We start from the raw sequence: 15,625 nt of genomic DNA on the forward strand, positions 1-15,625 counted from the left end.
TCAGAGAAATAGACATTGCTGAGCAGAAATATCCAGATGCTGCTTAAATATGCTAGTAAATACTGGGTAAAATTCATGGAACTAGCAAAAAACCACTATGAACTGCTTTACCAAATATCACTACTGAGGAAATATATGAAAAATATCACAAAATATAAAATCATATATTAATAATGCAAATGCCAGATTTTAAATAAAGACCTTTAGTTTTCCTCGTGGTGTAGTTTTATTGTTTCTTCCACAATATTCATATGTGCAAGAAATTTCACAAGAGAACAAGTCAGCAAGCTTGTAAGGCAGCAAATTCTTCACAAGTCAATGGGCTCTTGAACCCACAAAAAGACAAGAAGTGTAAGATTATAAAATGTTAGAGATGAAATTCCATCACAATGTACTTTTTTCAAGCTCTACTGGAAATTTAACACAAATATCAGTGTTAATTACACTTTGTCATGTATGATTTGAGCTTGCTTTAAGCTCATACACTGAAAGGAAGTCTCATTTCATGCACAAAATCTGTTGCATGCCTGGCTTCCTTAATATAAATCTACAGTTGAACATTTCCAGTGCCAAAAAAGATTCAGCAAAGCTAAACTACAGGAAAATGCAAGTTAGTAAGCTTTTGCTTGATGCTTCTGAGTAATAATATAAAATCATCAAACTGATACTTAGAAATGATAAAAAGACACTGTTATCTTGATAATTTCATCTTAGTTTCAACACCAAACAGTATAGAAAGCATCCAAGTTTCTGTTACAGTTTTCTAATTTAACTTAATCATGATGGTCAATATTTAGGATCAAAAGGTAATTGCCCCAATTCTATTTCAAGGTTTGCCATGTGTCTTCCATTAGTGCGAGCATATTTATGCCATTTACCTTCCCTTTTATAAGGTTGTGGCTGAGGGTGCTTCTGCTCTTGTTTTCGATGCCTGGAGCTTTCAATATTTACCATACGTTGCTTTTTATCTGGTCGACTGAAAGCAGTAAACACATTTTTCATCCATGTTAGAGTTAAATTTATTTAAACAAGAAACAATTTTAAAGTTTTTCTCCATTAATCTATTATCTGAACACTGAAAAAGGATGTTAAATTAATCTGAAGTATAATCCTACTATAACCATACGAAAAAGATTCAGTGAGTTTATACTTTTATCCTATAGAAAGAAAAAATAGACAAACTGTGCTGGCAAAGAGGGAAAACACTCAATAGATAAGTAGAAATGTGACAATAAAATAATGAGATGTGTTTCCATTATTTTTCCTCCTTTCCTATAAAAATTAATCCCCCCCCCAGTGGCTTCATTCATGAATACATATACATCTCTTACAGAGTCTCTCTCTCTAAGCTAAGGCTTATAAACAATGTCTACATGAACAGTTCTCCATCTCTATAATCAGGCTTCTGTCACTACTTCACTGAAACACTCCACAATGCCATCCACGGCCATCCAATTCCCAGCCAAGAAATCCAGTCTTTTCCGTTTTTTTGTTTTGTTTTGTTTAAGCATTTAACACTGCAATATTCCTTTTACTTGAGAAGATCTTTGGATTTTCATGATGCCACTCTCTGGCCATTCATTCTCAGCCTTCTTTCTCTACAACCCCTTGGATGTTGGTGTTCCCCAGGAGTCTGATAAATACGTCCAGCCTAGACTGTCTACACACGCACGGAGTCTGGGCTAGAGACAGTCATATAACCAACAGCCAACTAATTCTCTACTTGTATGTCAACAGGTACCCTCCAAACACAATTCTCATTTCCAATTCCCCTTATGCAAAACCTTATGGTACTCCTTAGTGTAGCTGATGTCACTATCTAACTAGTGACCCAACCCAGAAATCTGGAAATCATTGTTACTTTCTACTTCCCTTTCACAAGAAATACCACCAATTTTACTTACTATATATTGTTCAAATCTGCCTCCTCCTTTCTACTCCAGCTGCTGCCCTAGTTCAGATACCCATCAGCTCATGTCTATACTGTTTCAAAAGACCGCTTTCTAGCAGTTAGCTTCAACCCTTTCCAACAAACCCTTCAGGCTACTGCCCGTGACCCAAAATGCAATAAAGCAAGTCCTTCAGCATAAAGTGAAGGTTCTTCATGCTCTGAATCTTTTCTTCTGTTCACACCCCAGCATTACCTTGCCTCCTTAAAGTAGCATGTCTTCATATCTACAAATCTGTGCAAATGAAGTTCCCTTTGAGTGGAATGTCCCACCCTATCTGCTTGGCAAGTTCTCACTTCTCCTTCAAAAGTTTGTTAAAAAGTTCAGTTCAAAGGCCATCTCACTTATGAAGCCTTCCCAAACATCTCCAGACTGAGGCCACCATATACATATGCCTCCATACCTCCACTGCATTCCTTGTACTGACCTAATTCTCCAAAAGCTTGTGAGCTCTTTGACAGCAAGAATTTTTCATTTGTTTCCTCAGGGCAGCCTCACAGTACTTTGCACTAGATATGTATTTAATGACTAAAGACACCAAAATCAGTCTCATTATTTTATAGACACATTACATTTACTCAAAAAGATATATATATAAAACTATCTCAAAGTTAGTTCCCTTTCTAAAAGGTAAAAAAATAAAGCTAAGAAGATTAGGTTAGTTTCATGTTACAGAATAGAAAGCTGATATGCAATGGATACAATATTACTTTTAGAGATTATACATAAAGCACACACATTAGAACTTTTGGCTTGCTAAGTTTGCCACTTTGATCATACCTCTACCTTTACCAACAATAATTCTGTAATAAATGTATTAGATATCATAATTTAGTTGGTAAATGGAATAGATAAATGAAAGTAAGTGGGACACTGAATCGTTATTCTGATTTCAAAGTGAAATCTGTATTTTTCCTCCTAGCTTCCCAAAGTGAGTAAATAAAAAATTAAAGGAAAATAATTTCACTTAAAATGATTATCTTTTCATAAAGTATAATGAGAAGAAACAAAATAGGCTAAAATAGGATTATATATCCTTAACTGATTTTTAAGATAGAAATTAAACAATTCGCTCAAGTCAAATTGATTATATGAAATTTTCAGTTTGTAATAGATTTTAACTTAAAATTTTATCTTTCAATTTAATTTATCCTAAATTCTTAGGCAATAAAGTACTTTTACAAATAGTACTTTTGTTTACAAGAAGTACTTTTACAAATACAGCTGACCCTTGAACAACGTGGGTTTGGACTGCGTGGGTCTACTTACACATGGATATCTTTCAATAGTAAATACTTCAGTACTACATGGTCTGTGGTTGGTTGAATCCACAGATGCAGAGGAATTGCAGATACAGAGGGTCCGACTACAGGTCATATGCAGATTAACCCCCACATTGTTTACAGGTCAACTGTAGTAACATTCTAAGAAATTTATCAAATGATACAAATGCTATCCAATATAAATGTTAAAAACTATTATAATAATAACATGGTGCTATGTAAACCGACCTGGGTCCATATGGAGGGGAAAAGGTGTGACCAAAGAAGTGTCTATATATATATCCATCCAACTTCTCAAATACTCCATCATTATCTACTTGATATTCCTTCATGTCTTTAAGATAATCTTTAACATCATTAACAAAGTCAGTGAAGAGCTTCTGATCATGTATAAAGATACCATTTAGGAAAAAATTATTGATGAAGTGATCAAGTTCTTTCCAATGATGAAAACTATCCAGTTTTTCTAATAAATACCTTTCAATTAACTGTCTAAATTCATCTATCCTTACAGGATTCAACATTTTAACATTAAAAAGATTAATGGATTCCTGTTGAGCACATTCAAATACACCAGAACAAGCCTTTCTGAAAGAATTATAATTTTCACCACAGGCATGCTCAGCACTGCACTTCTGTGAATTTGTATTTTTTCCAAATTCTTCAAAATGAGGCTTTTCTTTCCTTCTCTCTCTTTGCGTAGTAGGGCCTCTACTATTCTGGTTTTGTGTACGTGCCTTATACTGTGGATATAAATATTCACTAAAAACTGTTGTTGGTTTTTTGGCTGCTGCTTCTTTTGTAGCACCAAATCTTTTATTGCCTTTTTCATCAAAGATATTCTTGGTGGTATCTTTGAAATGTCTGAAAGTGGATTTAACTGAATCTGAGAATTTTTTCAGATTTTCTTTTACAGCTTCTTTAGCCTGTTTAATTTTTTCTTTATGATGCCTCACAAACTCCTTGGTAGAATTCTTCATAGCATCAAATGTTTCCTTAACAGAACCCAAAAATGTTTCCTTTGACTTATTTTTAGCTCTGTGGTTTCCTCTGTTCCCTTTCTTTTTTCCATCAGTTTCTTGTTTTCCATTTTGATCTTTTGCTTCAACATACAGTCTTTCCCACAAGTCAGAACGCTGCTGTTCAAAGTTTAGCTTGCGCTCCAGCTCAGTGAGTCTTTCCCGTAACACTTCTATTTCCTTTTTTTCAGTCACTACACTGGGAGAGTCTGGGTTGCTATATGACTGACTAGAGCTTAGCTGCTGGAGTTCCACCCTTAAAGCCATGGTTATTAGTTGTTCTCTTTCCAGTTCCCTCCTTAGCATCTTTGCTTCTGCCAACAGAGTCTCCTTTTGATTAAGGAAGCTTTGTGTTTTCAGCTTTTCTTCTTCCAAATGCTGCTTAAGTTTCTGATTTTCTGTAACTAATTCAGCACTTGTCCCTTTATCTTCCAATATCCTAATCTGTTCTCTTAGTTTCCTTAACTCTTCCTGTAATGAAGATAAGGCTTTTTCTTCCTTCTCCAGAGATATTCTTAGATACTGATTTTCTGTATCAAGGTTCCTTTTCTGAGTTTCAAAGGACGTTTTCTCTGCTTCAGTATGGGTCCAACACCGTGCAAGGTTTTCCTTCAATGACTAAATTTTTTTGAAAGATAAGAAAGAAAAATATCAAGAGCTTTAAAGGCTGAATTTAAATCTTTAAGATACAACAAATACCCCATAAATGTTTAGTGTCTATTTCTGCAGAGACTATCCTTTATGTAGTTTTTTCAATATATGAAAACTGGAAAATACAAGGTTCATATGCAGGAAAATGCACAGCAAAGAGCTTCATCAAAAGAAAAACATAGCACACTGGAGGAAGACAGCCTTCTATCTTTTGACTACAGGACTCCAATCTCTCCTGAGAAAGCTCCTAGAGAGAATGTAGGAAGGACTAAAGGTTCTCTGATCCTTGGGTGAGGGCGATTATCTCTTATAAAAAGTAAAATTACAGCTAGAGATGACTTCAGGCTTCAGAAAGTTCTGTTTATACTCACTGCACTCTTTGAAGGAAAAAAATTTCAATAATCTTAGTCCTATTTGAAAGATCTTGGTCGTACGCAAATTAACATCTCTAAGTTCACATAAGTTATACAAGTTCTCCCATACTTTAGAGAACACACTGAATCTTGGTGACATTTACAACTAATTTCTCCAATTTCAATTAATTTTCTGAAGAGACTGTAACCAGATTAGCAATGCAACTCTGAAGTCAACATTCTTGCTGAGAAATTATGTCCAGTCAGGTTTAGAGAATTCTGCTGCAGTGCTAGGTAGCCTTGAATGATCTTTCTTTCAATACATGTATTAGTAACAAACTTTCATCACAACAGCAAGAAATTAAACAATATGCTTAAACAGGTTAATGGTTATAGCACTATCCAGTCAGTTAATTGTTAGAGCACTATCTAGTCAGTTAAAATATCTTCATAAATCAGCAAAACGATATAACTTTGCTTAATTTACTACAAATATTATGACTATTCCCTTTGAATCAGACCAGAAAAATATCTGAATTACAGAGACCAAAAAAAAAAAAAATCCTTTGAATGAGGATATTTTTCCACTTGAAAAATAAATATCTGAAATGGATATTTCACTGTCTGGCTCATTAATCTTCAAAGAACAAATTAAAATTTAAAATTTCCTTACAGTCATTTCATCTGCTCTCCCTGAGTGAGAGAAAACAAGTTTCATCTACCCAACAGAAATGGACTTTGGAGAATATTATGCTTACTGAAGTAAGTCAGAGAAAAACAAATACTGTATGATATCACTTATTGTGGAATCTAAAAAATAATCAACAAATGCATGTAGCAAGACAGAAACAGATATAGAAAACAAACTAGTGGTTACCAGTGAAGAGAGGGAAGGGGGAGGGGCACATTAAGGATACGGGATTAAGAGATACAAACTACCACTATGTATAAAGTAGATAAGCAACAAGGATATATCCTATAGCACAGGGAATTACAGCCATTATCTTGTAATAACTTTTAATGGAGTATAATCTATGAATTACTATGAATTAGCATGAATTACTATGCTGTACACCTGATACTAATACTGTAAATCAACTACACTTCAATTTTTTTTTTAAGTGAACTATGGAGTAGAACAGACTAATGTAACATTATCTTTAAATGCACAAGCACGGGGAGCACCACAGAATGACTGGAGGGTACAATATTCTGTATCTAGTAAACTCTAAAATCTTGAATCAAGTGACTAAGCAGATGCTGGACAGGTCTTCCATGATGATCTTCAAAATCCAAACTACATTTAACAGCTGGAGACAAAAGGTATGCAAGAACTGACTCAGCAAACATCTATGCAGGGCGAGTCTCCTTACAGCCAACATCATTCTATAGAACCATAAACCATGATGGTAAGAAGGAAATAGCTGCTCTTTTTTATAACATCCTCTGCTCAAGGCAGGGAAAACTAAACTATTTACAATTAACTTCAGTAGTCCCTCCCTGAAAGATATATTTCAGATGTTAAGTGGGATTCTGCCTTCCAAAGAAATACAATCATAACCCTATAAAGAATATATAAATAAACTGTGAAGGAAATTTAGGGAAATGGAAGGAAAAAGGAATAGTTTACCTTTCTACCCTGAGTTTATCTGTAATCCCTACACCCTTCTTAGGCAAGAACTAGAGAGGAGACCAGGTATTTTGCTAATCCTCATAAACCCAGAATAGACAGCACAGTCCTGTTGGAGCCAGGTGAATTTCAGGTATGAAAGTGTAACATGGTTTCTCTTTCTTCGTAACTGACATGAAACCAGAGAAAAAGGACTGGCTGATTATTTCCCTTGATCAAGGGTGGCTCCTTAGAGAAGCTACAAACTCTCCTCTCTCTCTCTCTCACTGAATGAAAATGTTTTGCTTGGCTCTATGAAAATAACGTTAATAATAATAATGTTTCATAGATAATATCAATTAAAATAATGTTAACTATAATATAGTGATTCGGAATAACATCTTTGGAGTCAGATAAACAGAATTAAATTCAGCTCTGCTGGCTGCTAGACTTGGGAAAGTTACTTAACTTTTTTGAGCCTCTTTCCCAACTATAAAATGAAATTAATACTTGCTTAATTCACTGGGATGTGGTGAGAAATAAGAGAAATACTGTATGTGAGGTACAACAGTGCCCAGGACACAGTAAGTACTCAATCAATAATTACCAATATTATTACTGATTTACTAATCTGCACTGTAGTTATATCTGAATAGCATAATTATTGGCTAACAGAATTTTAAAATTTTATTTCTAGCACATACCTTATAATCTATAAAGGACCCTTGTTCCTGTTGACACTGGGAAAGATAATCCTTCATATCATTCAATTCCTCTTTATGTATCTTTCTGACTAACTGTTGACGCTTCTGAATCTGAATTGTGCCTAAAAATAAAAATTTTTATTAGGGATATATAACATAAATGTCATGATTACCAATATTTTTAAACATACAATAAAACATTTACTTTGCATATATTTAACTGCTTAATCCAGACAGGATCATTTTCTTCAAAATACCAGCATTTCACAGTTCTATAAAAATTCTGATTATATAAACAAAGAAGGAATAAGTAAAATCTTACAGTGTCATTCATCAAATGGTGGTACATGGATGTTAATTTATAAATCAGGCCAAGTAGGTTAATATATTTTTTACTTTATTTAGCATACACCAGGGATATTTAAGCAGTTCACTATCCTTTTGATTTAAACAAGCCAGACCATATTACCTTGCCAAACAAAAAAATTTATGTAAAGTTTCTGTCTTACTGTTGTTTTTAAGGGCTGAGGTACATAAAGTGTTGCATTCCCCACTTCAACAGAGAAAGGTACAAACCATGGAGTCTATTCACAGGTTATAAGTAACTAAGGAAAAATGAAGATGTCTAGCTTTTCTCACTGTATTTTGCCTAAATGATATAGCACAAGCCCAAAAAGAATAGAAAGAAAAATAATTGGCTAACTATAATTACCCACCATTCTCAAAGCCAGATCTTTTAAGAACTCTGCATTAGTTAGGTCTGTACTGGAGTATCACCATCCCTATCCCAGTAATAAAGAAATCGTAAATCAACCAGGATGCTATATTTTCATCCTAAAAATCAAAATGTTAATTTGCCAAGACATGCTGTTCACGTGCTGCTACATGCTTCATGCACGAGAAAAACAACAACACTAAATCAAAAAGAAGGCAAAATGCATTTGGCAACCATAATATTACATCTACTGAGTGGCATACCATTATGTAAAAGACATCACAGAATTTTGTAATGAAAGAATATGGGACTGAGTGAACTGATGAGGATGATTATAATTTTTGTGACTTTCTGTTTGAATTAAAAAAAGAATATAATAATTAATAGTTAATTGATTTCTGAAAAATTAACTCATTTCTTCAGTACATCTTGAAAACCACTAAAGAGAAAACTTCTGCCAAGTTACAGACAACTGTTACCAGTTAACAGCTATGATATCCTGTTAGAATTCACTTATCAAAAAAAAAAATCACAAATTTGCATGGCAAATTTGTTTCAATATTACTCAAAAGAATCTCAGATTTTTTGAAATATTGAAATAAATTTATCTATAGTTCCCAAGGCAACTGAAAACTTCTTTTTTTCAAACTGCTAACAGAATGAATTCCTTTGGCCACTGGGAAATAACTTAAAACTAATGTGTTGAGATTTGAGTTTGCAGTACCATTACATAGCATATGTTTGATGACTATCAATGTGTCCTCTGTCAATCAATCTCACAAACAATTAGGTATTCTTTTCCCCCTCTACATCTTCAGCTGCCTAACTATGAAGTGTTACAACCCAGGGTTTAAGGCCTTCTGGTTATATCCACAAATCTGCCTACCTTAATCACATTAACCCACTGTCAGTTTTTGCTACCACTGCTGTAAGACTTCTCTTCTACAGGTAAAGAGTCTCAATCTCACCAGAGCTTGCAGCCAATATATCCAGCTGCCTGCTAGGCACAATTTTGGGGGTGTCTTCATTTAAAAAACAAAAAACAAAAAACTGAACTTCAGCACCTGCCCTAATTTATTCTAAAATAAAGTTGGGTAAAAACAAACCGAACTGTGCTCACCGTCTATTAACTTTCTCAACTAGCAAAACTCTTCCCCTCTAACTCCCCCAACGCCAAAAGTAAAGCAGCTAACACACTTCTTGGAATTTAAAAAGTAAACCACCAATATCTCAAGCATCCAGGCTCAAAGTTCTGTTTTCCATTGTTACTTCAGTGTCCGTTATTTCACCAGCCTTCTCTCCATCCCCACCATCACGAGAACTATCAAGGTCCTGATCACTGAATACCTGAATTACAAAACCTTCTAGTTAACTGTTCTAATTTTTCCCACACTATTTATCTTCCTGCACTTTTCCTCTAAAATTACTGCTCTCAGTTCACTCTATAAATCAAACTCTCCTACTCGGATTCCAACATGTTTTACAATATAATAGCATCCCACATATTCCAACCTATTTTCCATTATCTCTAAATATCTATTCTGCTATAATCCTACCAGTCTTTTCAGTGCTCCCAAACGTAGCAAGTTTACTTTCAGATTATCAGGTTCTCCACTGCTAGAATGTTCTACTTTCCTTCCACATAGTGTAAGTCCAGACCCAACTTAAATCCTACCATCTCTAGGGTGACTCAGTGTCATAGTTTGAGCTATGATTCTTGTCTGTGCTTCATAACTTAGCACCTAGTTATACTGTTATACTGAAATGTCTGCTGAAAAGCAGGACAGCCTATACTTAAAGCAACTCCATGAGGAAACCAATCAATTGAACTCCGCTGTTGATTTGGAACATGGATAGTCTACAGGTAAAAGAAAGAATAAAACAGGTGCTTCATCAAGAATTTTTAAAAAAATTTTTGTAAGCACTTTCAGGACCTGAAGCAGTGCCAAATACCTATAGTACATTCTTTTACTATCCTCAGTCCTTCTAGTTCTCTCTTCCTTCCAAGATAGATCTGACACTCCAAATTTATATCACCAAGGTTGGTGAATGTTCTGAGTGATTAACTTAGTAGTTCTTGTTAAATGATTATAAAGCAAATGACTGATTATGGAGTGCAACGACTGACTTCACAGTGCCTGAGAAATTCAAGCTGGCTCTAAAATCAACTCAAAAGAGCTCTTAAAGTATTGAGATCGGTGCCACAATTAAGAAAAAAAAATGTGATGTCCTTTAAAAGTGACCTTGAAAAGCTATCATTCAGGTTAAGTTTTTTTATGTTCCCTGAGCCAATCATATTATTATATGGACCTATTATTATGAAGGTTGTTCCTATTCTGAAAAGCTAATTTGAAATACTACAGGAAAATATTTATTAAATACAATTAATAAAGTAAATTTTACAAGTAAACAAAATTCTTAAATAACAGGGCAATAATTTCTCAACTTTGAAAACACTCCTAAATTGATCTTTCTACAAAATACTTAAAGGTCATGCAATTTGTAGAGTTTTAATGCAATGTGGATTAACATTAAATCACTGTCCAATTTTTTTTTTTAGTAAGAAAAGAAGATTAAAGTAAGACCTTCTCCTTTGTTACCTCCATGTTTACCTGCAAGGGGAAAAAACCAAGCTCAAAAAAACATATTCATATATTTGCTCCAGCTAGATAATAAACAAGTATGTATTTCAAGTCAAATCTCATTACAACGAACTTCAAGGGAGGATACAAATTACAAGATCCCAGTATTAAATTCAAGCAGACATCCACCAGGAGTCTAAATACTTATTTTTATTAATATAAAGTTAAATACAAGAAGAAACACATTTTACTGACTCTGACTTTAAACAGGATTGTCTTCACTAAGTTTCTTCTAACATTACACTATATTGAATAATATCTTTTCCACAAATCAACAAAGGGAACATATAATTCTTCAATCTTAAGGAACACATTGTTGGAAGGAACTAGCAAAACCAGATTTACTCAGAAAGCTAAACTGTGGATTATGTAGGCAAAAATCCTAAAAGTAGTTAATACAAGGCAAACTGAAATTTGTGAAGTTGACAAGATCTAAGACATTTGTTTAAAGTATCTTTTTCAAAATTCTAATAAAGCAAAAAGAATGAATATTCAGTTCTCAGCCTTATCTTTGTACAAATATATACCTTAAATAAGATTGAATGGTTAGGCTCCCAAAAGAAAAGTAACACCACATGGAATTCCTTCCTCTTTTCACCCAGGATACTTTTAAAGGCTTTGCATTAAGAAAATTATTAATCAATGTAAATAAACACTAACAAGGATAATAGTGAGCAAAGTATAAAACAAATGAATTCTTAAGTCATGTGAATCATGGAAGTAACAACAACGGTCACAAAATATAGTGCTTTCATGAAACCTAAAAGTAGAAATAATGAGCACCTATTATTGTGACATTTCATATGTAACTATTTAAGTGGAATTTAAATAATCCTCCTAATAAAGTCACAGTTAAAACTAGTTTAACTGTGATTCTAAATTAAAACGATTTGCCCTGTAATGAGCATTTCAGATTTTTAATCTTCTAATATTTTCTTTAAATAAATATATATATGAGCAATCCTTACATTTCTTAAATACTACCTCATTTCAGTGCAAACAGCTTTGTGAAGCAACACTATCCCCAGTTTCCACATGAGCAAACCAAGGCTCAAACACGTACAAGCTTTCCAAGGACATATATTTTAAGGAAGACACTGAAAAAGGATCCCAGAATTCCTTACTCTTTACCACCAGTTTATATATAACAAATTTTCAAATACTTACCGTAGAAATGTCCAAATCCCATGCTGATTGCAATCACCAAAGCAAGGATAACGCATTTATTGAGACCACTATTGAACTGACGTTTACACGGCTCCTTAGAAGGTTCAGTTTCTTGTTCAGCAAGTAACCTTTCTTCAGATTCTGAACTAGAAACAGTCTTCTTCCTAGCACGGCGTCGTCTAAAGGCCGGACTGGGCTGATGACTGGTTTCATCACTACTGGATTCGTCATCGCTAGGCTGAGATGAAAATACTATTTTAAAAAGAAAAATGTAGATAAATATTAAATATTTTAGAAAAGCCTTCCCAGTAAATATGATTTAGAATGCCATCCCTACATGCCTTTTTACATACAACAGCCAAGAACAAAAACAACAGAATAGAAACAAAAACTCAAGTTTTCAAGTTTATCAACATAAAGCCAAAGATTTCAACTGTGATACATAAGAAACTGTTAACTATACTCTGTGCCTTTGAGGGTCTGGTTTTGGTTGTTTTCTTTTTTTTAACTTCCCTTATAGTTTACACCATTAGAACAATCATTCTCATAGCCTATTAAATTTCACTGCTATTAGAGCCACAAACAAATACTGTTTCTAGAAGGGGAAAAAAAAACCTCTATCTCTTCATTTAATTTCAAATAGAGGTAATTTAAGCTCAGCTGTTTAAGGAACAGAGGGAAGTATATAAGCAGTTCCTGAGACTTAAAAAAGACAACAACTACCAAAAGTTTCCTTGAGTGTACTAGTCCCTAGTTTTGTTTCCATCCTATGAGCCCAAAATCAAGATTCAAAGCACTATAGTTTAACACAGGTTTCCAGAAGTCAGATGAGCCCTTCCCTTCGACTGCCACTCTTACTAGAAGGTTATTAATTTTACCCTCTAGTAAATATGTCAGCATGAGGAAGTGACACAACAGCTATCTCCGATATTAAGGACTAGTCTTGTGCTGCTCCTTTATGAAAAGAATAATAAAGAACAACAAATTGGAAAAAAAATTCCACAAGAAATCTCAAGGACTAGAAGCATATTCATTGGAAAAAAACATCTTCAGCTTTTTCAAGTATATAATTTCTTAACATTGTTCCATATATCAATAAACTATATGCTGACACAGAAGATTAGATGACTCAGTAATAATTTCCATAGGCCAGAGAGAAGAAAAAAAAAAAGCACTAAAAGTAAGGATAAAATGTGAACATGAATTTGATACAAAGAGCTCCAAAACAACAAACATTCATGCTTCGAAAAAGCAGAACAGTTCTTCAGAAGACAGGGTATCCATGCCACAGCAAAGCTGGTGACTTAGGTTAGACAGTACTTCTAAAAGATGTATCATAGAGAATTTATAACTTTCACACTTACAACAAAAAACACAAAGACAGAAGGCACTACTGAATGAATGAATATTCCTAATATTTAGTGATAATAGATGCCACTGAGAGATCTTTTGGTCATAACCCTTATGCCCATCATGTTTATCTGGTTATTCTTGATCACTAGTTTTTCCAAGATGTCGTCGCCTCAGCTGTGAGGTTACATTTCTTGGAAAAAGAGAAAGAAAGGAAGACTTAAACAAAGCATTACATAATACAAAGGCATTCATGATCATGGTTGGAGTACTTAAGTCAGACTTTCTGACATTATTAAGATGGGTAAATATAAAAACAAACCATTTGTCAAAATTTCTTAAATTTTCAATTCTACATTAACTTACTGCCTTCATTATACAGTCTAAGTAAACAAACCAGCCTAACCCACATGAACAAATTCGCATCCTTATCTAATGCTTCCATCTTTTTTAACCCATAAGTATGATAGCTGAAATATTTTGATTTTTAAACTTCTTTTAAAGCATAATTTGGCACACAGTCCAAGATGCAAGCAATGCAAAGGCATGCAATAAGCTTAGCCAGCTTTATTACAAGATCAATTTTGAACACCTGTTCAGAGTATCACAGATTACAACAGATATCTTCAAAGCACTAAGTAAATTGTAAATGTGACTAGGCACACTCAGCTCCAGAAAAGCTGATCAGATTTAGTCACACCACCTTGGAAAGCGAGTTGGCTAGGAACATGGTGTTTCAGCTGATCATCCCATCCCCTTATGCATTCAGGAATCTTCCACAGCTTCTCCCACCACCTTTCTTTTGTGAATAAACAGGAAAAAAGATGTATAAAGCTTTATTATAAAGAATAAAAAGGAAAAAGAGAATTGAAAAACACTTGTTTTAATTATCACTTAACATTATCACTTGTGCTCCATCAAAATCTAATAATCATGCCTTTTTAAAAAACATACATACAAAAAATATATATATATATACACACAATACAAACTTTTCTACAGCTACCAATTCTGGTTCCTTAGGGGAGCAGAGGGTCATATGGAGGGAGTGGGAAATGTTCTTAAATCAACAAAAAGATTATTGCCATAGAATCTAATTTATAAAAAGAAAAAAATGAAGTTGAAATCCTATAAAGATGGAGAAGAAAGGGAAAGGAAAAAAAAAAAAAGCAATAGGTAGCAGGAAATTAACCAACGAAGAAAAATACAGGCTAAGGGAAGAGAACAAAAACTCTTGATAATTGATGTATACATACTATTTTCAACATAGTCCAAAATCATTTTTGATTATTTGTTAACATTTTCTTTATTGAAATAATTAATTCCCTTGGGAGGGACAGCAATGGATAAAAATACACCTAAAAAAATACTCTGCTTAACTGAATCTGTAAAATTCCCAAGAAATCCAAGTTCAGAAAGGAAATTAAAAACTAGATTAATGTGATCTGAAGTACTGAAGTTCCTGGAAAAAAAAATCAACAGTGTGTGGCATCGTTTCTTAAATGTCTGCTTTGACTCTTCTGCAATGCTCCTGGCTTCAATCTGACTATACATTCTGGCCCACAAATATTTCTAAATTAAACCAGCTTCTGGTTTAACCTCTACTTGAATTTTACTAGCTTAAATTAGAATAAGAAAAATTCCACTGTCTGATTCTGGAACATTAAACAAAGAATGGTAAAATCTAAGAAAATGATCTGAAATAAATACTACACGTTCCTGTCTTTTTTTGTGTTTTTTTTTGCAGTTACGCGGGCCTCTCACTGTTGTGGCTTCTCCCGTTGCGGAGCACGGGCTCTGGACGCGCAGGCTCAGCAGCCTGGCTCACGGGCCCAGCCGCTCCGCGGCATGTGGGATCCTCCTGGACCGGGTCACGAACCCGCATCCCCTGCATCGGCAGGCGGACACTCAACCACTGCACCACCAGGGAAGCCTTACACGTTCCTGTTTTTGCATTAAATTTGGAAACTCTTATTATCACTAGCAATGTCCCAGGTATCTCTCACATAATTCACCCTAAGTTATAATTGGGGGTTAAAAACCGTGCGTTGGGCTTCCCTGGTGGCACAGTGGTTGAGAGTCCGCCTGCTGATGCAGGGGACACGGGTTCGTGCCCCGGTCCGGGAGGATCCCACATGCCGCGGAGCGGCTGGGCCCGTGAGCCACGCCGCTGAGCCTGCGCT

At 34.5% G+C, this 15,625-nt stretch overlaps 1 protein-coding gene across 3 annotated transcripts in view; it reads right to left on the minus strand.

Moving 5' to 3' along the window:
* Positions 1-16: 16 nt before the first annotated feature.
* The window catches only part of CCPG1 (cell cycle progression 1), a 38,557-nt gene continuing 22,948 nt past the window's right edge, over positions 17-15,625 (minus strand). For 2 of the 3 annotated variants that reach the window (XM_082846500.1, XM_082846501.1), the window contains exons 6-9: positions 12,093-12,344; positions 7,569-7,690; positions 3,461-4,869; positions 17-976 (exon numbers count right to left, since the gene is read on the minus strand). In XM_082846500.1, the coding sequence (XP_082702626.1) occupies positions 787-976; positions 3,461-4,869; positions 7,569-7,690; positions 12,093-12,344 (1,973 nt within the window). In that variant the 3' untranslated portion in view covers positions 17-786. The remainder of the gene's footprint in view (positions 977-3,460; positions 4,870-7,568; positions 7,691-12,092; positions 12,345-15,625) is intronic. The other variant, XM_082846502.1, reaches the window with a different exon arrangement.

This window comes from Leucopleurus acutus (assembly GCF_964270905.1).
Source record: "Leucopleurus acutus genome assembly, chromosome: 1".
Lineage (NCBI taxonomy): Eukaryota > Metazoa > Chordata > Mammalia > Artiodactyla > Delphinidae > Leucopleurus > Leucopleurus acutus.